At 44.1% G+C, this 24,992-nt stretch overlaps 1 protein-coding gene across 6 annotated transcripts in view; it reads left to right on the forward strand.

Annotated features, from left to right (window-relative positions):
• MYOF (myoferlin) overlaps window positions 1–24,992 on the forward strand; it is a 152,946-nt gene that overhangs the window by 37,884 nt on the left and 90,070 nt on the right. For all 6 annotated transcript variants that reach the window (XR_011537338.1, XR_011537336.1, XM_070609490.1 and 3 more), the window contains 8 exons: window positions 693–801; window positions 3,363–3,450; window positions 16,916–17,079; window positions 17,680–17,808; window positions 22,582–22,644; window positions 22,728–22,778; window positions 23,982–24,012; window positions 24,745–24,860. Coding sequence is in view for 4 of the 6 variants with exons in the window: in XM_070609490.1 (XP_070465591.1) it covers window positions 693–801; window positions 3,363–3,450; window positions 16,916–17,079; window positions 17,680–17,808; window positions 22,582–22,644; window positions 22,728–22,778; window positions 23,982–24,012; window positions 24,745–24,860 (751 nt within the window). In the remaining 2 variants the exon portion in view is untranslated. The remainder of the gene's footprint in view (window positions 1–692; window positions 802–3,362; window positions 3,451–16,915; window positions 17,080–17,679; window positions 17,809–22,581; window positions 22,645–22,727; window positions 22,779–23,981; window positions 24,013–24,744; window positions 24,861–24,992) is intronic.

A 24,992-nucleotide genomic window follows, 5' to 3' on the forward strand; every position in this document is an offset into this window, starting at 1 on the left:
ATATCTATTAAGAAACGTGCTGTGTTCCAGGCACTGGGGTTAGAGCAGTGAACAGAACAGACAACAATTCTTGCTCTGGAGAGGGCACAGGGACACATGTGTACTTCTGTCCCAATATGCTATGTGCACTAAGAGGTAGATGGGTAGGAGTTAGAGGCTGAATGTAATCTCTCAGGTTCCAGGAAAAGAAAGAAGTGCACGCATTCAACTTTTGAATGCTGCTCTTGAGTATATGGGGTAGCATGTTGACCCCATCACCAAACTAGCAACCTGTTTACATTTCAAGAAGGTCTACTTGAGGGCATGACTTTACACTGGGCAATGTTTTATGGGTCCTTTTAAATTTCCGTTACAGAAGAATACCTGAATTTTGTCCTACTTTCTTTCTTTCTGGATTCTAGGGGGGCTGTATTCAGTCTTTGCCTCCCACCCATCTGTCTCCTTCATGACTTGAAATTTCATGGGCCCCTAGTTTGACTCTTGAAATGACTGCTTGTTATGGAGAAGGGATAGCTGATATGTGATGTTTACTGCCAAAATACCCTACTAGGGTGAGAACAAAATGGCCCAGATTTCATTATGAGTGATTTGAATGCTAACAGAGGAAGAGGAAGGGAATTGGGAGGTCTGATGAGTCAACAGAAGCATGCCTCTTACTTTGGCTACTGTGCGCTTTCTCCTTTCCCCTGCAGATTAATTGGCATGGCCACCGTACCCCTGAAGGACCTGATTGGCGACCAGAACAGATCACTGCCATACAAACTGATCTCCCTGCTAAATGAAAGGGGGCAAGATACCGGGGTGAGCATTTTCCCTCTTGTTGAATGGCTTTGAAGTGAGATGGTTAAGCAAAACTTCATTAGGAAAAGTGTAAATTTATAATTAGCTCATTACAGACACGCACACACAAACCTACTGGTTTTGAGATAAACAGGTCCATTTGCAAATGATATAGCCTTATCCTATACTCTCAGTCACAAAACTAGCAAATTAGGGAAACTTGATTTTCTATGACAGATGCTATAGAGTGAGTGGGACCTTCTCTTGGTATAGATCTGTGCACATCAAATATTTGTATGGTGAGCATATCTCTGTCTATCAGACACTCTTTGAAACATTCTATATAGGGTAATTCATTAATATTACCTTGGAATATCAGGATGTTAATATCATGATCTTTGTTATTGCATTGGCTGCTGAATATTTTCTGATCACAGCCTGTTAGAATAAGTAGATGTTGATATTGCCTGATGTGAGACCAGAATTCTCTTTCTTAAGTACGCTTAAAAAAAAATTTTACTCAAGCATCACAGCTCTCCGATTTCATATGATTGCAAATAAGCGCTCATAAAGCTACCACTCTTGCCTCATTAACCTTTAATCCCTTCATTTTCCAATCAGCTTATTTTGCTTGGGAGCCTGGGCGAAGGGAGAAAATTTTATACTAAAAGAGGCCATCCTTGTAGGCAAGAATATAGGTTGGGCTTCTCAATGTCCATTAAGAATGTCAGTCTTGTTGGTCTAGGCTCCAAAACTAATAAGTTTACTGTGAATCAGCATTCCAATCATAAAACAAATTCAGAATATTGCCTATCATTTATCTACCTAAAACCTGGCTGAGAGAAATGATACTTATGAAAGATGGTACAAGTCAGTGATCTTTCTGGCTGCTCTTCTTTTTAAACACAGAAGAAAGCTGTCTAGAACCCTGAAATGCAGAACTGTGGAGACTGGAGTAAGGATGGCTGTAAAATTGGAGTAAGATGGAGTAAGGAAGGTTAAGGGACTCAGGTCCTGCCTCCCTGGGCATCCTCTCATCCCTGTTAGGGGTCACTGGAGCACCTCTGGGAACCCTGAGGTTAGTGGGAAACCACTGATCCAGAGGATGAGCCCTCATGTATTCTTCGAAGTTTTAAAAATTTGATGCTTTGATTAAGTTTAGCACCTGAGCCCCTCATGTTCCTGTATTCAGCTTCCTCCTGTAGACTTGGTCTTTAGCATAGGAGCCAAAAGAGGCTGCTCCTGTAATTCTTTATTTGCCATGAAACTGTTGTTGGGGGCATTATTAATTATTCTGTTCACTGTCTCCCAAATCAGTAGTTTCTAAGTTGGCCACAGAATGTGCTGATCCAAGAGGGAGGATTCCCTGGTGAGCAGAGAGATGGAAAAAAAATAAGGGCAATATAGTGTGTGTATGTGTGTATGTGTATGTGTGTGTGTGTGTGTGTGTATTAGAGTTTACCAGATGTAGCAAAAGTAGCAAATGAAAGTATGGGATGCCCATTTAAGTTTGAATTTCAGATAAACAATGAATGATTTTTTTTTTTTTTTAGTGTAAGTATGTCCTAAATGTTATGTCCTGTATTTTTTCTGGTAACCTGGGTGTGGGGTGTGTGTGGGGTGTGTGTGCATCCTTATTTGCAAAGAACTCCCTTTATTCTGAAGTTTGTCCTTCCTCATTTTTGCTGTTAAAATTCCTTTCTTTTTTGAAATGATTAAAATAGTAGATGGTCATCCTGGGCATGTTTTGGCAAAATAAAAGTTAGCAACCCTATGTTGATTCCCTCTGTCAAGCATTTTTGAAATTTTGTAGATTCATGAAACATAAAAATATAGGAAACTGCCCTAAAATAATGCATCATGTGAGAAATTTCTCTCAGATTTTAAAAGTGGGAATCGTTTTATCTCCTGTAAGGAACTAGTATGTTTCTTCCTTTCTGATCATGAAAGTTATGTAATGTCTCAGATTCTCCTTGCCTGGTCTCCTAGCCAGCCGTTTTGCGGTCACATTTTATGCAAGAGGCAATTATGTTGAACTTTATGATTTGTATACTTGTTTCCTCTTTAATCAGACGATTCCTTTTTTTAATCCTATTTTATGAGTCACATTGTTATGTAATTTTTTGTTAGTCGCCTAAAATTCCTTTTAGAGAGAAGTGTGAAAATAAATTTCAACAGTGAGTAAACAAATAACTTAATCATTTCAGACGAGCCTCTGTGACTGCAATTCTGTGATCGCAGGCCATCTCTAGTCTAGGATGGAGGCCAGTTACAAGTTCGTGCTTGTTTGCCACAACTTTCCTCCAGTTTATGAGGTTGCCCCTTAGCAATGATACACTTGGCAACTGGATACAGGTAACTCCTTTCCCAGGCTTGTAGTTTTTCCCACTCTACCTGGGCTCTCATGTGGGAAGATATAAACAGTCAAGCATATGTCTTCTTTCTCTCTTTCTCATCTCACTTTCCCTTCTCCCTGCTTACCCATTCTAGAACTTTTACTCCTGCTGAATTGGTTTGTATTGAGTCTGTCACATTCTGATGCCCTGCAATGATTCTGTCTGAAATGAATTCTTTCTTCCCAGGCCACCATTGACTTGGTGATCAACTATGATCCACCTTCAGCTCCACATCCAAATGACCCCAGTGGGACCAGCGTGCCAGGCATGGGAGGTAAGCTGACCCTGCTGAAGGCCCAGCCTACCCCAGGGAGAATCTACTAATCTACATAAGGAAGTCTCCAAGAAACTCTTCCTTGTCGTTATACTGTCTGTCGCTCCCTGCCCATCTAGACAGCACCCTGTGAGAATGGTGGAGCTGTCCTGAATCAGGACACCGCAGTAGTTTGCGAAATGCTCTTCAAGGGAGAGGGGAAGGGTGACACAGCCCCTTACTCACAGTGAGCCCATCCAGCACACACAGACTCCAGCAGAAGGTCCCAAGCAAGGCTTTGCTTTGGGTTTGTAGCTTCCACCCCACACAACGTCCTCTGGTTGTAAGGCTCCAGGAGTGGCCTCTACTCTCTTCGTGTGTGTCTTCACCTCCTCAGTGTGTGATCACCAGGCTGTGCTCTCAGCCGCCAGTCTCACGGTCAATGCCCTTGCCTGGGAGCCTCTTTCTCTCTCTCCTTGGCCCTCACGCCCTGCCAGCTTCCAATAGCCCATTGGTCTTTTAACCAATTGCTTCCCTCGGCATAACCCACCTTATGCTGCTTGTTCTCTGGTGTGGGTTGTCAGTGGTTCAGGGCCATCAGGGGCTGCAGGCTCAGGGGAGGGCTTTGGGCCTTAGGTGGAGGGAAGTCTGCAAGACAGTCAGGTCTTCACGCAGCTGAGTTTGACCTCCTCTTAGCATTTTTCCAGGGTGATGTTATGCTGAAAGTGTCTTTGTCTCTTCCTCTGTCCTGAGATGTGCCACCAAACGCCCCCTGTTTACAAGCCTTTGTATGTGCCCCAGGAAGGGAGTGGCCCCTCGTCCACCACACTCACCTGCTGCCTTGAAATTCTCCTTCCTAGAGGGCGCCCTGGCACTTATTCCTGCCAGGCTTGGCTCCTCAGGTCCTGTCTTTTCCTCGTTTCTCTTGGTTCTGAACTCAGCAGTCTGGCCGCCTGAGTGGTCTGCATGGCACCAGCAGCAGCGCCTCCCTGCCTGCCCTGTGGCATCTCTGCCCCGTTCCTGCCTGACTTCTTGTCTCATCTCAGCTTGATCCCAGCCACTGCCCCGACTCACTCACACCCTGTAGATGGCCCAGTATTAAGGTTTTGGCCTGTTTCTTGACCAAGTAGTTGTGAATGTCCAGCTTGGGTCAGCTGGTCCCTTCTTCCTTGGGGACAGTTGGGACTGAAATAGCCCCAGGACATCAGCAACACACTGTGCATTCCCCCTCTGCCCTGCAACACCCTGGGGACGCTGCTTGGCTGGGACACTCTCAGCCCCACAAGAGCCCTGCAGTGGCTCAAGAACATCCGTGGCTCCCTTTGCTGCTGCAACAGTGATGACGAATGAAACACAGAGGGAACAGTGCAGTCCTGAACAGCACCCCATCAGGGGCTGAACAGAGTGGTCCAACCTCTTTCCTTCCCACCTCCCCTGCCCGTCACTGCTGTCACCAGCATTTGCATTGGCCTGGGAAGGGCCGTGGTATATTCTGGCCCATAAAAGGCAGCCCCAACTAGTGGGCATGTCTGGAGCAGCCTCTGAATTGGGAGGATCAGGGGACCTTTCCTCACCCTGACGTTTTCCTAAGCCTGTTTGTTAGTTTCTAGGGATGCTGTAGTAAATCGCTACAAACTGGGTGGTTTAAATAATAGAAATCGATTCTTTCACAGTTCTGGAGGCTGGAAGTCTGAAACGAAGGTGTCCGCAGGGTTGGTTCCTTCCACAGACTCCAAGGGAAGATCCATTCCATCCCTCTCTCCTAGCTTCTGAGGGTCACTGGCAGTCCTTGGTGTCCCTTGGCTTATAGATCCATCACTCCAGTCTCTGCCTCTATCATCACACAGTGTTCTTCCCGTCTGTCTCTGTCTTCACATGGTGTTCTCTCTGTGTGCCTGTGTCTAAATTTCTCACCTCTTATAAGGAGCCCCATCATTGGATGAGGGCCCACCCTAATCCAGAATGCCCTCATCTTAACTTGAGTACATCTACAAAGACCCCATTTCCAAATAAGGTTACATTCTGAGGTTACAGATGGGCATGAATTTTGAGGAGACTCTATTCAACCCAGTATAGCAGTAGATAAAAGGCAGTTTCATTATGTTTATTCTATTTCAAGAGCTAAAATCTTAAATGGGCCCTTTTGTGTTACCCCTTCAGCCAGGCCTTTAGGGAAAAACACAGCACTGTGGTTCATTCAAGTAAAAAGAGTAAACTTGTAGTTTACAGTAGACAGGTGCCGCATCATTTCTTGGTATTTACCGAGTAAAAGAAATTGGTTGCTGGGTTTCTTGACCCATCGCTAGATGCTGCAGTGCTGGGGATGGTCAATGCTGTAAGATACAGCTCCTGCCCTCCAGGGACTTTCAGTCCAGGTTTGGAGACCAGACTTTTTATCCTGAAGGTGTAACATTTTGGATAAGAGCAAGGGCTTTGGGATCCAACTGGCCTAGGTTGGATTCTGTGTCTATGGTTCATTAGCCAAGTGACCTTGGGTAAGTCATTTAACATCTCTAGATCTCAGTGTTCTTTACTATAAGGTGGGGATAATGGAAGCCCTTACATCATAACCTTGTTGTAAGGATTAAAGGAGATAATGCATATAAACTACATTTAGTGTGGTACATATAAAGCAGCCCAGCGCCTGACATACATTAAGTGCTACATTAATGGTGGCTATCATTATTATTGCTATTATGACAAAAACAATTCCGGGGGGCTTGTAATCCTGAGCTCAGTTGGCTCTCACACTCTGTTTGAACATTCAAATTGTTTCCTCTAAAAAGCTGTTAGAAAAGAATCATCTGGTTTGGTTCAGTCATGTTGAGATGACCAAATGCTTTCTTTTTAAATATCTTAAAAAAAAAAAAAAAAAGTTTTGTCTTAGTGAGCCGGATAGACTTTGAGAATAAGCAGTTTATCAGGCTATTCTGAGTGTTGGAGGAGGTCCCATCTCCTGAGGGGACCTGTGTGAGCCCAGGCTCAGAAAACATGTGATTTCCCTGAGGAAAAGGCTGCTTCCTTCAAAAGCAGAAAAGCACTAACTCTTGAACTCTTAAACCCAATGAGGAGAAAATCTGTGCACTCTAGGATCCCTTTGCCGGAGGGTCTCAGCAGCGCTCAGGCTCCAGCAGTGCTTGTGGCCTGAGTGTTCACGCATCCCCTTAGGAAGTCGATTCCAGGGGCTCTGGCTCTGCGGTGGCAGTTGGCCAAGGTCTTACTCAGAAGTTCTTTAGAATCGCTGATACTACTAGAAGAAGATAGGAAATGAACTAGAACTTGGGTTCCTTTTATTTGAATTTCAAACAAAGAATGTTACCATTGCAAATGAACTGTGTCTGCAGGGCAATTTTATTTTCAAGTGTGAGATGACAAAGTGAAATTTCTTTTCTTAAAAAATAAACAGGGTTCTTTGATCTGAAGTGCTGTCTTTGTTCTCTAAGACGAGTTCACCAAGGCTGGGTCAAGGTGACATTCTGAATGCTGGCTTCATAATCTGGCCCAAAGAAACTTTTCTTCCTCATTTTTAAAAATCTTTCAGTATCCTAGATTATCTGAGTGTTTCAAAGAAAAGCATTTTTTTCTCATTATGATAATTCAATTCAACTAAGGAAAGATATCTTTGAGTACTTACTATAACTCTATGCTAGGAAAGATGCTAGGAACAAAATACAACTTAGTCTTGGGGGAAGGTAAGACCAACAAACTTGAGACAGAGAAATAATAGCAAGATAGCCACACCTCCTGCCATCACATATGTCATTAATGACGTAATGACATAAAAGGCCCAGAATTTGTTCTTTTCCTTTCCTGTCAATTGACTCTTAAAAAAAAGCAACATAAAACCTTTACCATTCTTATATAAAAGTAATGAGTATGCTTCCTCTAATTTATATAGATGTTTTCAAATCAAAAAATTTGAGCTTGTTGATTTTGTTGAGTGCAAAAGCAATAATGCATGTAAAAATGTAAACATCACAAAAATATAAGACACAGAAAGTGCAAATCCCTCATAGTTCCATCCTCCTGAGTTAACCACTGTTCACGACTAGCAATGCTGATTTTAAGGGTTACCATTTACATAGTGGGTCCTGCCAAGAAGAAATTTGAAATATTAATGATAGAACCCAAAAGTGAAGATTTTCAGGAAAATTCACCCCTGCAAGTTGAAGAAACTAATTATGACCGTAGATCACAGGAACTGAATAACTGAGGGGTTCATGGTTTTTTTTTTTTGAAGACTATATATATGTATTTATATATAGTGTATGTGTGTGAGGAGTATTGGCCCTGAGCTAACATCTGTTGTCCATCTTCCTCTTTGTGCTTGGGGAAGATTGTCCCTGAGCTCACATCTGTGGCCATCTTCCTCTATTTTGTATATGGGATGCCACCACAGCATGGCTTGATGAGTGATGTGCAGGTCCACACACAGGATCCAAACCTGAGAACCCTGGGCCCCTGAAGTGGAGTGAGTGAACTTAACCACTGCATCACCAGGCCAGCCCCAGGAAGACTTTATATTTTTTTAGAGCAGTTTTAGGTTTACCACAAAATTGAGATGGTACAGAGATTGCCCTTATACTCTCTGCCCCCACACATGCATAGCCTTCCCCATATCAATATAACTCACCAGAATGGTACATTTTTTTTATGAAGGATGGACCTTGATTGACACATCATAATCACCCAAAGTTCACAGTTTACCTTAGAGTTCAGTCTCAGTGTTGTACATTCTATGGGTTTGGACAAGTGTATAATGATAGATATCCATCATTATAATATACAGAGTATTTTCACTTCCCTAAAAATCTTCTGTGCTTTGTATATTCATATCCCCACTACCACTTCCAACTTTTGGTAACCACTAATTTTTTTGTTGTCTCTATAGTTTTGCCTTTTCCAGAATGTCACATAGTCGGAATCATACAGTATGTAGCCTTTTCAGATTGGTTTCTTTCACTTAGTGCTATGCAGTTAAGATTCCTCCATGTTTTTTCAAGGCTTGATAATTTATTTATTTTTATTAGCACTGAATAATATTCCATTGTCTGGATGTGCCGCAGTTTATTCACCCACCTACTGAAGGCCATCTTGGTTGCTTTCAGTTTGGCAATTATGAATAAAACTGCTGTAAACATCATGTGCAGGTTTTTGTGTGGACGTAAGTTTTCAGCTCCTTTAGGTAAATACCAAGGAACATGGTTGCTGGATGGTCTAGTAAGAGTATGTTTCATTTTGTAAGAAACCACCAAACTGCCTCCCATAGTGGCTGTACCATTTTGCATTCCCACCAGCAAAGTATGAGTGTTCCTGTTACTCCACATCCTTGTCAGCATTTGGTGGTGTTCCAGATTTCAGCCATTCTAATAGGTATAGAGTGATATCTCATTGTTTTAATTTGCATTTCCCTGATGACATATGATGTAGAGCATCTTTTCATAAGCTGACTTGCCATCTGTATATCTTCTTTGGTGAGGTGTTAAGGTCTTTGGCCCATTTTTTAATAAGGTTATTTGTTTTCTTACTGTTGAGTTTTAAGAGTTGTTTGTATATTTTGGATAATAGTCCTTTATGAGACATGTCTTTTGCAAATATTACCTTTCAGTAAGTGGCTGTCTTCTGATTCTCTTGACATTGTCTTTCGCAGAGCAGAAGTTTTTTATTTTAATGAAGTCCAACTTATCAACTATTTTTTTATAGGTCTTGTCTTTGTTGTTCTATCTAGGGGGTTTGTTTTTTATAAGAAATGCTTTTATGGAGCTCTTATATGAAGATGACAAAGGTTACAGACTCTGGGGCATTGGTGGCTTGACTGAAAGTGTGTGGTGTCAAAGGTACCCCTTTCATTAACCCAACTCTGAGACTGTTCCCATGACAGAGGGGTGGGCTGACACAGACTGCAGGCTTGACCTCCTCAAAACCTTTTACTTTGCCAACTTCATTTGCCAGATGTCAGTTAGCTTGACTGGAACTTATATTCCTGTGGCTGGAATAGACTATTTTTAAAATCTCACATCTATTTTTGAAGAACCATCTGTTAAAATTGTGCTTTGTTCAATGATAGAAACAAAAAAACTCATTCATAGCCAGGCTTGGCTACTTCAAATTTTTTTCATTCCACAAACACCAAAGTCACTTTGCTTGCAATTCAATTTGATCCAGTTCAAAAAACATTTACTGACACCTATCTGTGGAGCATACAGAGGTGAGAAAGGCATTGTTTGCCACCAAGGAGCTTGCATTTCTGTAGAAAGGTAAGATAAAAACATGAGTAACTATAGGTCATGGCTGAATACAATAAATTCCTCCAGAAATGACTAAGCAAATTATTACACAGGAAACAGTTTCTTAGAGAAAGTACTTTTCATCTGTGTATTTCAACTATGCATTCTCAGTGCCCAGCACAGAGCTTGGAAATCCATAATTGTTCAATACGTGCTTGGTTGAGTGAATGAATGAATGAGTGAATGATGGATGGGTAATGGATATGGCTTGAATTTTTATTTCAAAAAGGGCATTTAGGGGAACAGTAGTGAATAGGCCAAAGTGACTGATTCACTGAGAGGTGTATTGAAAGGGAAGCATGTTCCTGAGGGCTGGGAGTGCCAGGCTGACACATTTGTCCTTTGATGGACAGACCCTGAGGATCCATGGAACGTTTTCTGAATGAGAGACTGACTTGGTCAGAACCGAAGTGGAAAATGATCAGTGTGTTAGAAGATTGTTGCAGGCACTGGTTCCAAGATTGGGTCTCTAATTGGCTTCATCCAGCAAACGAACTGTATTAGGTGAATTTTTTTCCAGGATATTTAGGAAATCAGAGTGATCATAACAGACAAGTGGTTTTTAAATTTTAGACAAAAGAAAATCATCAAAGGAGATCTTTAAATGTGCAGATTTCTGGCATCTACCTCTAGAGAGTCTAATTTAGCTGATCTGAACAGGAACCCCCCCAGTCTGTGTTTCACAGGAACTTCCAGGAGATCCTGGTGAAGGCAGATTTTGGAGCTCACTTTGAGAAGCACTGGAGTTGAGTGTGTTCTCTGGTTAACATTATCTTGCTCAGACTCAGACAGAGCTCTGGGCAATGTTTCCTACACTGTCTCACAGCCTCAATCAATCAAAGGCAGAAGCCGCCAGAATTGCCCTGCAAGCCTGTGTTTGCATCACTGTTTGGTTTTAGGCTCTTCCATGGTACCTTTGCTCTGGTCTATGTGGAACCATTCCAGAAGATTCCTAGAGCACATATAGTGCTATTTACCCAAGGATCGAGGTAGAGGCTAATGAATTGCTTATGGTTGAATGCAGACATTCGTTTATACAACTTCTACCATGTCAGAAACCCAGCAAAGTTATTCTTCAACATTCCACCTAAATCAGCATGTTATCTCCAAAATGTTGTCATGCTTAGAAACTTATTCTCTCCTCTACTGCTTTGTACTTTTTAGCTTACATTGATGATATTATACTAGCCCTTTGTTCTGATTTTACAATGACCTTTGGACCCAGTTAATTAAATTCTGCCTTAACCAGTATCACCACTTAATAAGATTTTGTCATGAGAAGCAAAATTAATGTCATGGGCAGAGACTGGCATTCTAGGACTCTAGAAAAACAGGGTTGATGTGGGGAAATAGTAAATATTGACCCCCCCCAAAAAAGCATATAATATTCCAGAAGGGGTTCTTCATCGAGGAATGGAAGAGGATTAAATGGGATGGTGGCCCAATTATTGCTCGGGCAGAAAAGAGGACAGGAGTGGGAAGTGTTTGAATAACGAGGACTGCTGGCTGAGTGTGTCTTGTGGGGGAGTGTCAGTATTCCAGGCCAGGAGGAAGCCAGTGGTGACTGGGCAAGTGTCCCTCTTCCTCAGCCATTTCTAGGAGTTGCCTTCATTGGGAAGCTCTAACAGAACATTCCTCTGGTTAGATGGGGGTGCTGGAGGTGGGGAGGGCTTGGCCTGCAGATTTGGTGACATCTGAGTGACTGATAGCCCACTCTCTTCTGCTTGGTGGGGAGAAGAAGTGCTAGAGGAGGAGAGTATGGGACCCTAGAGGAAGGAGAGAGGCTGCTACCCATTGGGGAAAGGCACAGTTGGGAATGCCAAAGGCAAACTGGACTGTGTTGTAAGGTCTTCAGCACTTACCCAGCTCTTCAGCACTGGGTGGGCAAACAGAAGCCATGCAGGGAAGTGTCATTGTCACAAGTCACTGTACACAGGGGCAGTTTGCAGGAATATTGCCACTGAGTTTCTGGAAAGGAGCTAACCGTCCATCTTAGGCAATATGAAGACTTCCTTTATTAAGTTGCTGGAGTTGTGATGGAGAGCCATCCTAAGTGTTAATTGAAGCGTCAATTGTGACCAGGTGTGGGTCACATAGGGCATTACTGACATTCAGAAAAAAGACAGATGAGTGTTGGTCGCAGTCAAAAGCTTGGGAGGATTTGATTGAGTGGCGTGGTAATTGTTGGGGAGGCAGGATGGCATTCATACAAAGGGATTATGAAGAGCTTGAACAGCCAGAGAGGGACAGGAAAGAGGAGCAGAAAAATGGAGCAGTAACTATAGCAGTCCAGGAAAGTTTTGTTTTTTTAAATTATGGGCCATCTTTCAGCATGTTTATGTCTTGATAGGAATGCTCCAGTAGAGGGGGGAGGTGGATGGGCGGATACAGAGGCAGAAATTGCAGAAGCAAAATCCTTGAGTAGCGAGAGGAGATGGGGCCCGTGCACATGTGGAAGGGCTGGCCTCAGGTCGGGAGCACAGACAGTTCAGCAGCCGTAGCAAGAGGGAAGGTGTTTTCTTAATGAAATACGAAGTAAGGTCATTAGTTGACGTTGAGAAGGACAGAGAGGGTGTTGGAAGCTTTCAAGGTACAAAACAGGTGGAAGTTCAGAAAGGTAAAGTGATTTGACTTTAATCAGTGGTCACCTCAGACCAGGACCCAGGAAAACTTTGAAACAGATGCCTTGGAAATGTGGTGGGATGGCTGAGCAGTCCTACGACTCCACTTAAGGTTTGTGATCATGAAATTAAAATAAGACTAGTCAGTAAGGTGTGTGTTCTGCTCAGCGGAGTCCAGCTGCCTGGGTGAAGGGCTGTGGTAAGTGGAGAGTCGAATGAACCAGGTGAGTACAATGAAGTGAGAGAAGGGAAGGGAGTGAGGGGCACATAGAGGGGCGGTCACAGTGTTAGATCACAGAATCTGACACAGATTAGGGGAAATGCAAGAAAGTGAAGGAAGTCGGGGGTAGGGGAAGTGATGTGCTCAATAGATTGGGGCTGCCTGTATGGCTGCAGACTTATAGACTGGAGTAGTAGATGGAACAAACTGGAACGATACAAAAGATGACCGACCTCTATAGTGGGTTTTCTGTGTAGACAATTACTGTCTACACAGAACCTCAGAATGTGACCTTATTTGGAAATAGGGTCTTTGCAGATGTAATTAGTTAAGATGAGATCATACTGGATTAGGGCGGGCCCTGAATCCAATGACTTGGTGTCCTTGTGAGAAGAGGTGGGGACACACAGAGGAGAAGGCCACGTGACAACAGAGGCAGAGATTGGAGTGATGCAGCCACAAACCAAGGAACGCCAAGGATTGCCAGGAGTCCCAGCTAAGAAGAGGCAAGGAAGGATTTTTCCCTAGAAGTTTCTGAGGCAGCCTGGCCCTACCAACACCTTGATTTTGGACTTCTAGGGTTTGGAACTGTCAGAGAATAAATTTCTATTGTGTTAAGTCACCCAATTTGTAGTGCTTTTTTTTACAACCGCCCTCAGAAGCAAATATAACTGGTAACTTACTATTTAGTCAGCAGTTCCCAGTTTCGTGTTGCCCTCTGTGGTCATGAAAGAGTCATCGTTTCAGATCCACTTGGCTGTGGTTCAGTTCACGGCTGGCTCTCATTAATGGGGCATGCCAGTACAACCGCTGGCATTTGGGTGGTGAAACAGCCTGTGCAGAAGGGTGCGTTTGGCAGGGCCTTATGGGCACCCCTTGTTCTTTGTGGAACACTTAAGGTAGCATTGTTTAATCCTGTTCAGCTTCCTGGCACATAAAGGGGTGGCTTCCTACTCAAATATCCTTCTGCTGCTATGCAGAGATGCTGGCAGTAGCCATGACTTAGGCTGGTTTCCTGTGATCCATCCCTTCAGCCTAAAGGCTGGATAACAGAAGGTGTTTCCAGAAGAAGCTGGCTCTTCACTGCCCTGTGGTCTGTGTCTGGAGCATCCATGAAGAGTTTAATGGGGGCTTGTTCAGAGGCCACTGCTGCAAAGGGGTCTGCTTTACCCCTCCTTCCTCTCCCACTTGCTGCCGTCAGCAACCACCAACCCCAGATGGAACGATCCACAGCAGGGAGGAAATCCCACTGGGGCCCAGGATGCCCAAAGGAAGTTAGTGTCAGTTGCTGGAGGAGCCTCAGAGCCGTGCAGCGCAGCCACTGCTCGAGCTGGAACAGGTTTGCAGGAGGGGAACCTGGCCCTCTGAGCCTCCCTGAGGCTGGTGCTTGGTTGGGAGAAGCGGCCCTTTAGCTCTCTGGGTGCTCTTTCCCGAGAGCTGTGCAGGAGCTTTGCCAAACTGCCGAAGAACTTGGACAGCCCAAGCAGGGGTCAGGATGCCCTTGTTCATTGACTCATTCCACCTTTGTCAAGCCCCTGCTGTGCACTAGGATTTGTATAAGGCACGGGGCAGCTAGAAAGATGCAAAAGGCAAGCCCCCTCCTTCTGAAGAGGGTCTGGTAGTGGGGAGGCCGGCAGATCCACAACAGCTGCACGGCTCTGTGGGGAGGACCAGATGGAACAGTGTGTGGTGAAGGTGAGAAAGTGTGACTCACTCCATCTGGGAGCAGGATGGAGGGCCTGTCCCAAGACTGGATATTTCATCCGGAACTCAAGGGAATTGAGAAGCTCACATGGTGGACAATGGGAAGAAGGACAATCCAAGATCCAGGTCCCCCAAGATATGGGTAGCAGGCAAGCTGTTCTTTTGAAGCCTCGTCAAGAATAGAGAAGAGACCCAGATTATCCTGCGGAGGGCAGAGGTAGCTGTTCCTTACCTTTGGCCTCCATGGGGCTTCCCAGTTTCCTGACAAAGATGTTGAGGACCCAGGAGGACAGCATCCCCTTTACCTGTGGCCTGGTTTTAGATCCAGTCTTTCTTTTTTTAAAGATTGGCACCCGAGCTAACGTCTGTTGCCAATCTTCTTTTCTTCTTCTTCTCCCCAAAGCCCCCCAGTACATAGTTGTAGATTCTAGCTGTGAGTGCCTCTGGTTGTGCTATGTGGGATGCCACCTCAGGATGGCTTGATGAGTGGTGCCATGTCCGCGCCCAGGATCCGAACCCGTGAAACCCTGGGCTGCTGGAGCAGAGCGTGCACACTTAACCATTCGGCCACGGGGCCGGCCCCTAGACCCAGTCTTAAACCACTGAGTTAGGGCGAAGACTGGATCCTGGTTTCAGCTGAGCTCCTCATAACCTGACAAATTGCTTTAGCTTTCTGGACCTCAGTTTTTCTCTCTGTAAAATGGGATGGGAGGCAGGTTGGATCGAGGATCTCTCAGGTTTCTTCTAGTCTAACCTTCTGTGAGTCTGCGACTCCTTGAAAGTCTGGATCCAGAGAGTGTTGGGTGAAAGGAGCAGAGGGCTGAGGAACAGTGGGAAGTCCTACATGGTGAAGAGACAAAAAGGGGGGCCCATAGAAGAACCTGAAAGGGTTTAGTCAGAGCACCAGGAGGAGAGTTGCATGATTCAAAGAAGCAGGTGTGGGCCCCAGGGTTCAATGCTGTGGTAGATTGGACATGACGATTCAGAAAAGGGCCCTGAGCTTAGCAAGAAGAGGTCGTGGTTGACCTTTGCCGAACAGAAGCCAGGCTTAGACGGGCTGAGCATGAACGGAGGGGTGGCGAGGAGGAGGGCTCCCCCCAGGCTAAACCCTGAAGCAGTACAGCGGGGAGACCTTTGAATTCCTGGTGGTTGCCCCTTCCTCACGCTGTGACCCCATCTCCATGCCATCCACTGATTTCTCCAGCCCCCGCCCCCAGCCCATTACTGCTCTCTAGGAAGTGTTCTAGTGTTCTGTGCTCCAACCAAAACCGATTTCTCAACAAAACTAGAAAAAAAAAAAGAAGATTAATTTATTGGGTGCTGCTCTAGGCCAGGCACTATGTTAAAGGCTTTGCATATAGATTAATTTTATCTTTAAAATAGCCCTGTGGTAAATACTATTATTTCCCCCCTTTTTACAAATGAGGAAACTGAAGTAGAACTTAAGAAACATAGACGCACATAGTTCGAAACTGAGATTTGAATCCAGGCAGTATACTCCAGATCCCAAGCTTTAAGAGCCGTACTACACAGCAGTCTGAGCAAACTAATTCATACTATGATGTGAGTGACTGACAGATGGCTCCATATGGAAAGTAAGTCTCTTATGTGATTTTGCATTGTAAAGGAGGAGTTTCAGAATCCAAAGGTAGGGAGTGCAAATGCTAATATTTTTTGGACAAGGTGGTTAGTCTTCTAGTCTCTCTTAAATTATGTTGTACAGATTACCGGGAGTTCAAACTTTTTGTCTATTAAGAAAAGAAAAGCTCAAGTTTCTGAGTTTCAGAGAGTTTGTGAATAAAAGAAAGGGGGAGACATAGTAGGCAGAGATTTTTGTTTTTTAAGAGAGAAAGATTTGTGCATATTTGAGGGCAGAGGGAAGGCCCTGGTGGGGAAGGAGCCACTGGAGGAACTTGAGAGAAAGAGAGGGGACATTTGGGGGCGTCCCCAAAGAATCAGATGAAAGTTGGATCTCAGGAATGGGGAGGGGGTTCACTCTGCTAAGCAGGAAACACTTTTCCCCCCTGAGTGTGAAGGGAAGCTAGAGGGAGAGATGAGGGGACATATGTGTGTGGAAGTGACAAACCAGGAGGACAAAGGGAGAGCATGATGACCACCTCCGTCTGCTTGGCAAGAAAACTGGAGATGAGTTTCTCATCTGCCATGAGGGTGGAGAGGGCATTTGTGAATTAGGAGGTTCAGAAAGGAGAGGGTACAAAACCTCAGGAGTAAGTCTTTAGAGAAAAGACCTGCCGTGGGAAGAGTGGCGTTGACCTCTCCCCTGCAAGGCTCCCATTTCCCACAGCAAATCATCCTTCCTCCATCTTGATTGCAGAAAGGCCCCTTGTCCTCAGGCTGGGGTCCGAGATCAGAACGGGGTTTTTTCTGCCTGGGTCTGACTGCACCATCTCCTCTCTCTCTCCCTGTAGTCTCTGGCATTCTCCTTGACACTTTCAAGACAGTCTGATGCACCATGAACATATTTTCCTGAAAAATCTTTGAGTCACAACAAGCCCCAAGTCGGTGTCACCAAGAAGCATCTCGTTCACCTCCCACCTCAGGAACACTGAAAGCGCTCCATGTCCAGGAAACCAGGGTGCAGCCATTTACAGAGGGAGGGCCATCTCTGACGGGAATCCTTTTTGGTGTTTTAGGAGAAGAGGAGGAAGATGGAGGTGGTGAAGACGTGTTGGACGGCGCAGTCAGGGGCGCTGGGCCCAGGGGGCCAGGTGGGACAGCGTCCGAAGCTCAGCTTGCCCGGAGGCTCACGAAAGGAAAGGGCCGGCGGATACTGTCCAACAAGCCACAGGACTTCCAGGTAGGAATGGCCTGGGCGCCACCCATCCTGTTTTTACCACTGTATCGTCCAGCTTCTGGCAATTGTGGTGACGTCAGGAAGGACCTATTTCTGCGGGCAGTGGCTCGACTAGTGAAAGAGTATGTCAGGCATAAACCCAATAAGAAGAGCTGTCCATCTTCTGCATGCAGAAGAAGATGTAGTCAAGCTAGATGAGGATCTTCAGAGAAATAAAACCATATCCTTCCTTCTCTTTGGTGGCAGGAAAGAGCTAGTCGAAGAACAGAAGCACAGACATTGGGTTTTCAGCTTTGGAGTGAATTAGTGCATCCCAGGGCTGGCCCAGGTAGGAGGCTTGGGCCTCAGCCCTGCCCCTTCCTGGGCCAGTCTGGACTATCTCAACCCCACCACTGCTCTTGGTTTCTGCACCCCAAGCCCAGTTTCCACCTCGGGAATGCGCACAGGAGCTGCTCCCGGTCTGCGAGCACCAGTCGGTCGCAGAGCTGCCCGGGCCTGGTGTCAGCGGTCCTCACAGGTGGACGAGCTGAGGCCACGCCCGAGGGTTCTCTCACGCCGTGCGCTGTGAGAGGATCAGTCACAACGCCCCTTCTGTGCTTGCAGATCCGTGTTCGGGTGATCGAGGGCCGGCAGCTAAGCGGCAACAACATAAAGCCTGTGGTCAAAGTCCACGTCTGTGGCCAGACACATCGAACAAGAATCAAGAGGGGCAACAATCCATTTTTTGATGAGGTAAACGGGCAGAAGGCATGTTCCTGTTCAGTGAGTCTGTTCTATTTATATGCACCTGCCTGCCTTCCACCCACCTCTCCCTTGTCCCCTGTGGGAGGGGAGCACAGGTGCAAACCTAACTGGTAAATACAATCCAAAGTTCCAGCATTAAACGTACTAAGCTAAGAACCTCTGGGTCTTGAAATCACCTGGTCTCCTTTGTCACTGGTTCTCAGAGCTGCTGGTGTCTTTCTGGGGTTGTTGCAACAACTTCCGGACAGAGCCCTTCCTAATGGATCTTTGCATCCCTTATGATGGAGTGCATGAAGTCACCTGCGTCTGTTTTTGCTCTTTCTAATTAGCAGGGTGTCTCTGAGGGATGACTGTGTGACGAAGTAACCCAACTTTTTAAAGGTGTCAAAACATAAAAAATATGTAAGAAAGCCATTACACATGAGCAAAAAGCGTTTTTTCCCCCCATACTGAGAAAGAATACAGCCTGGTTCTGTTGACCTCTGGTTCTGTTGACCTCTTCTGTAACACTCCTCAAAAATACCTAATCCCTTGCCGGTCATCTCAAATGCCACGACACTCCACCATGAGGGCTGTGAAGAGGAATGGTGAGGTTGGGGAATTTTTGGAGTGCAGCCTTCCTCTGCTGAGGAGACGCATTTCTGAGATTCCGTGGGCCTGCGTCTCATGCTCTGTTCTGAGCCCAGGCCTTTCTGCCACAGTTTCCTAGCACAGCTCCTCTTAATTCCCTCAGCTTCTAGTCCCAGCCCGGCTCCGATTTTTGTCCTTTTTTCCTACCTTTTTACTTGCTGAAGAAACCGGTTTCTTCTGTCTGGTGTTCCTCTTTCTTCCCTTTTGTTCAAGCTGGACCCCCGCTTCGCAGAAGGCCCCGTTTTCTTCTCACCTCTAATTTCTCCTCCTCAGATGACTTGCGGACCACAGCTTGCAGCTGAGTACCGTCGAAGCTCAGCGGAGGCAGGTAGATGCGCACTGAGAGGGGGCGCTTGAAGCGGACTTCGGAAGGGCTGGAGAGACTCGCTGGGAGGGCGAGGCTGGACTGTAGGGAGGAGAGACACTGGCTGGCTTGATGCCCAAGGCGCAATGCATTTATAACACAGAATACATGTTTATTCAGCTACATTCTGAGGAGCCCAGCAAGAACCTCCGCCTCAGAATTTTCCCGTTTTAATGAACTTTTTTGAGAATAGATCTCTTGGCAAAGGGAAGAATCAAATAACTGAGCCTCTAAACAGACCAACTCATAACTCAATAAAAGGATTTTACTAAAAAAATCCCTAGTTTACACTTCACTGTTTGTAGACGATATGATCTTATATAGAGAAAGCCCTAAAGAATCCATTGGAAAACTATTAGAAATAATTAACAACTACAGTAAAGTGGCGGGGTGCAAAATCGACTTACAAAAATCAGTTGCATTTCTGCACTCTAATAATGAACTTACAGAAAGAGAACTCGGGAATACAATTCGATTTACAATCATAACAAAAAAAGGAATAAAGTACCTAGGAATAAATTTAACCAAGGAGGCAAAGGACTTATACAGTGAAAACTATAGGACATTATTGAAAGAAATAGATAATGACATAAAGAGATGGAAAGAGATTCCATGCACATGGATTGGAAGAATAAACATAGTTAAAATGTCCATATTACCCAAAGCAATCTACAGATTCAATGCAATCCCAATGACATTCTTCACTGAAATAGAGCAAAGAATCCTAAAATTCATATAGGGCAACCAAAGACCCCGAATAGCTAAAGCAATCCTGAGAAAAAAGAACAAAGCTGGAGGCATCACAATCCCTGACTTCAAAATATACTACAAAGCTATAGTGATCAAAACAGCATGGTATTGGTACAACAACAGACACACAGATCAGTGGAACAGAACTGAAAGCCCAGAAATAAAACCGCACATATATGCACAGCTAATCTTCGACAAAGCTGCCAAGAACATACAATGGAGAAAAGACAGTCTCTTCAATAAATGGTGTTGGGAAAACTGGACAGCCACATGCAAAAGAATGAAGGTAGACCATTATTTCGTGCCATATACAAAAATAAAATAAAAATGGATCAAAGACTTGAAGATAAGTCCTGAAACCATAAAACTCCTGGAAGATAATATGGGTAGTACACTCTTTGACAGTGAACTTAAAAGAATCTTTTCGAATATCACATCTTCTCAGACAAGGGAAACAAAAGAAAAAATAAACAAGTGGGAGTTCCTCAGACTAAAGAGCTTCTGCAAGGCAAAAGAAACCAGAATCAAAACAAAGAGACAACCCACCAACTGGGAGAAAATTTTTGCAAATCATATATTCGATAAGGGGTTAACTCCATAATATATAAGCAACTCACACAACTGAGCAACAAAAAAACAAACAACCCAATCAAGAAATGGGCAGAGGATATGAACAGATATTTTTCCAAAGAAAATATACAGATGGCCAATAAACACATGAAAAGATGTTCAACATGACTAATCATCAGGGAAATGCAAATCAAAACTACACTAAGATACCACCTTACGCCTGTTAAAATGGCTATAATCACTAAGACTAAAAATAACAACTGTTAGAGAGGTTGTGGAGAGAAGGGAACCCTCGTACACTGCTGGTGGGAATGCAAACTGGTGCAGCCACTATGGAAAACAGTATGGAGATTCCTCAAAAAACTAAAACTAGAACTACCATATGACCCAGTTCTCCCACTACTGGGTATATATACACACAATTTGAAATCAACAATCCAATATAACATATGCACCCCTATGTTCATTGCAGCACTATTCACAATAGCCAAGATGTGGAAGCAACACAAGTGTCCATCAACCGATGATTGCATAAAGAAGATGTGGTATATACATACAATGGAATACTACTCAGCCAGAAAAAGACAAATTCATCCCATTTGCAACAACATTGAAAGGCCTGGAGGGGATTATGTTTGGCAAAATAAGCCAGACTGAGAAATACAAACATCAGATGATTTCACTCACATGTGGAATATAAACAAGCACATGGACAAAGAAAACAGTTCAGTGGTTACCAGGGAAGGGGATGGGTAGTGGGCACAGAGGGTGAAAGGGAGCACCTATGTGGCGACATACAAGAAATAATGTACAACTGAAATTTCACAATGATGTAAACTATTATGAACTCAAATTAAAAAAAATTTAATTAAAAGTAATCCACAAGTAAATTCATTAAAGAAAATTACTGTCAGAAAAAAATCCTTGGTTTGCATGTGTTTTTTTTTTGAGGAGGAGGAGCTAATTGCCGCCAATCCTCCTTTTTTTGCTGAGGAAGACTGCCCCTGAGCTAACATCCGTGCCCATCTTCCTCTACTTTATATGTGGGACGGCTACCACAGCATGGCTTGCCAAGCGGTGCCATGTCCGCACCTGGGATCCAAACCTGCGAACACCAGGCGTCCAAGGAGAACATGCGCACTTAACTGCTGCGCCACCGGGCTGGCCCCCTGTGTGTGTCTTCTTAACCAAGTGATTAAACTTAGTATCACCAGCCATGGGACAAACGGACTTATGTGTCCTGATGTGATCAACATCACCCCTGTCATTTCTTGTCAAAGGGTCAGCTTGACTCTAACAGTGAGAAAACATACAAATCCAGATTGTGGGATATCCTGCAAAACAACAGGTCTTGATGGAAAAAAACAAAAGTCTTCAGAAGTACTGTTCTAGATAAAAGGAGACTAAAGAGACACAGCAACCAAATGCAATGTATGATCCTTGAGTGGATCCTAGATTAAAAAAAAAACAACAAAAAGACCTTTTTTCTGGGCAAGTGTAGAAATTTGAAAATTGACTATACTTTAGATGCTAAATTTCTTGGATGTGATCATAGTATTGTGATTACATTGGAAGATGTCCTTGGTCTTAGGAGATGCACGTGAATCTATTTTTAAGGAGTGAATTGTTATGATATCTAGAACTTTCTTTCAAATAGTTCAGTTAATAAAAGAGAGAGAGAAAGCCATTGTCCTCAAGTAGGAACAATTGGTGAACATAAGTGAAAGATGGTGTTTATTTTACCATTCTTTCAATTTTCCTGTAAATTTAAAATATTTCTAAGTAATAAGTAGGAGAAAAAAGTCTCAGTTTAAATAAATGATCAATCTTTCTCTCTTAGGATAAAAGTTTATTGGTGCATGAAACTTTGGTTTTATAGTACAACGTCCGTATAGCCGATATTCATCTCCCAAGAATCAGCCTTAAACTTAGCTGTTACAATGAGTTGAAATGTGGTCAGTATTAACTCTACTGAGGCGCTCACGTTACCTAATGGGCAAACTTGGCCTTGAAGGTGTTTTGTTAGAAAGAATAAAATTAGAGTCGCTCAACACAAATGATAGATCTAAAAATGGTAGAGAATTAAACTCAGCTTTCCAGATCATGCAAGCCTTAAGCACATAAAATAAACTTAGGTCTTTCCTTCAGTTAGTTAGTAGATATCTGGTCCCCAATGAACCATTTAATTTAGTTAAATAAACACTGTAGTTGTTACTTACCCCTTTTTCCTTTTTCCAACAGTCAGAGGTGAGTCTCCCACAAAGCTCGTGAAGCTCAAGCTTCGGGGTCTTTTCCAAGGCCCTGCAGTATATTCACAGGGTCAAATCTAATTTTGGGTTTGTGTTTTGTATTTTTTTAGGATGGCCCCCAAAGTATAGCATCAGATCTCACTAAGCCTGAGTCCACCCCTGCTAACATTCAAACATTTTTCTCTTTTGTTTTGACAGTTATTTTTCTACAATCTCCACATAACCCCTTCTGAATTGATGGACGAGATCATCAGCATTCGGGTAAGGGGGCCCAGAGTGGAAGGTCACGCTTGCTCACTGCTGGATAAAGCCGATAATCTTTTCTCCCCTCTTCTTTCTTCCAGGTTTATAATTCCCATTCTTTGCGGGCAGATTGTCTGATGGGGGAGTTTAAGGTGGGTGTCAACAGTCAATCTCATTCAACTTACATCAAAGATGGACCCTTTCACAGCGAGGAATCAGGGTCCTGGCCAGGTCTCAGGATGCCCATCTTGGTGACATCTTAAGGTTTTGTATAAGGGATTGATGCCATGAGCCTTGCTAAGGGCTGGAACATGAGCAGGATGTGAGTGCCGCAGGGGCCAGAAACCAGATGAGTGGCCTCTGGCCTGGATCTAGTCAACCTCCAAAGTACAACACTCAGCAGTACCTTAAAGCAAGATGCCACGAAGCTGCCACTTCAGGGCCCTTCCTAGCGTTCCAGCCATGGATGGAAACCAGTGCACTGCTACAAAGGGAGGGGTGCTTGACCATGGCAAGAAGCCCATCACCCCGCTCCACTATCCAGTGGCCCCAGAGCTCCATCTACAAAGCTACTTACTATAAATCTGGAGGTTGAAAGGCGAGCCGAACCTGGGGAAAGGATCAGGGTGCTTTTCCGAGTAACTCACATTGGAATTAAGACCAAATACCTGGTTGGCACATCTCCAGCAATTCTATATGGAATAGGCTGCCTCTCCAAGGAAGGAGCTCCCAGTTATTAGGAGTCCTAGAGGCTGATCTGGGTCAGGCAGACCTGTGTTCATACCCTATCTGCCACCTACTAGCCACACGTCAACCTCTCTGATCCTTAATTTCTTCCTCTGTAAGGTGGAGTCGTTGTGCAAACTAAATGAGATAGAATATATAAAGCATCCAGTGTAACACCTGGCATATTGAAATGCCCAATCAATGAGGTTATTAATATTAGCATTAGTATTAGTTGGAGAAGGAGTATTGGATAGGAAGGTAAGTCAAGTGACTTCCTGTAGGGTGACCAGAAGTCCAGGTTTGCCTAGGACGAAGAGGTTTCTGTGAGACTTTCTGTGCTATTGGGAAAGTCCCAAGCAAACAGGGACACATTGGTCACCCTGATTCCCTGCTCCCTCCCAACTCTAAGACTAGCTCATTCATTCAAAATGATTCACTGAGGGTCTTCTGTGTGCCTCCCATCAGGCAAGGTATTGGGAGTACAGAGAGGGTAAGATGGAAATGTTGAGTCTCGAAGAAATTTAAGTCTAGTCAAGAGCATTATATTTAAATAAAATAATGATGGTTTCTTTGATGTAAGAAACTGATTTTAAAATCTATTTAAACTCCTTTTATTGTTTTCTCCTCAGATTGATGTTGGATTCGTTTATGATGAACCTGGTAAGTAATGTTCTCCCCATGAACTGGAAGATTCTGGGAATAAAGAAAATTTAGGGGATCAAGGAATCAAAAAAAGGGGGCCAGCCTAGTAGTGAAGTGATTAAGTTTGCGTGCTCCACTTTGGCGGCCCAGGGTTCACCAGTTCAGATCCCGGGCGCAGACCTGCACACTGTGCATCAAGCCATGCTGTGGCAGCATACCACGTACAAAGTAGAGGAACATTGGCACAGATGTTAGCTCAGCGACAATCTTCCTCAAGCCAAAAAAAAAGGAAGATTAGCAACAGATGTTAGCTCAAGGCCAATCTTCCTCACAAGAAAAAAAAAGAGAGAAGTAAAAAAATTATTTTTCTTGATTGAGAAGGGGGAAGGATACTCGGTGGAAACGAATAATAGCTTAGTATGGGTGTCTTTTTTAAATCTGGCTAATGGCACTTATCCTGACATTCACAAATAGGTAATTTCTTTGCTTTGTGAGGATATTTTAATCTCATCAAAATCAAATTATAAAACCAGTTAGTAAAGCTTAGAGAATCTTGCTTGAATCACACCGGGGCAGGATGGGGAAGGGTGTCAGTGCAAAGTCGAGACATTAATATAGAGACCCATCTGGGGAATTTGGGGTGTCATGATGACACTTTGGAGGGAATGTTTATCTCACAGCACATGGAACCACATACCAGTCAGTTTCTCTTTAGAGGGCCCCTGTCCTTTCACTCCTTTTTTATTTTAGGTCACGCTGTCATGAGAAAATGGCTTCTTCTCAATGACCCCGAAGATGCCAGCTCAGGTGCTAAAGGTTACATGAAAGTCAGCATGTTGGTCCTCGGAACCGGAGACGAGCCTCCTGTAAGCCCCTACATTCTCTCCCGTTTATGAGTTCTCATTAAAAAAGAGGACCAAGAGTTAAGCAAGTGGGTACCACTTGTTGTGAAAGGGAACACAGTTTCCAATCAATATGATTGGAATCAACATGAACCC

Source organism: Equus przewalskii, chromosome 1 (assembly GCF_037783145.1).
Source record: "Equus przewalskii isolate Varuska chromosome 1, EquPr2, whole genome shotgun sequence".
Taxonomy (NCBI): Eukaryota; Metazoa; Chordata; class Mammalia; order Perissodactyla; family Equidae; genus Equus; species Equus przewalskii.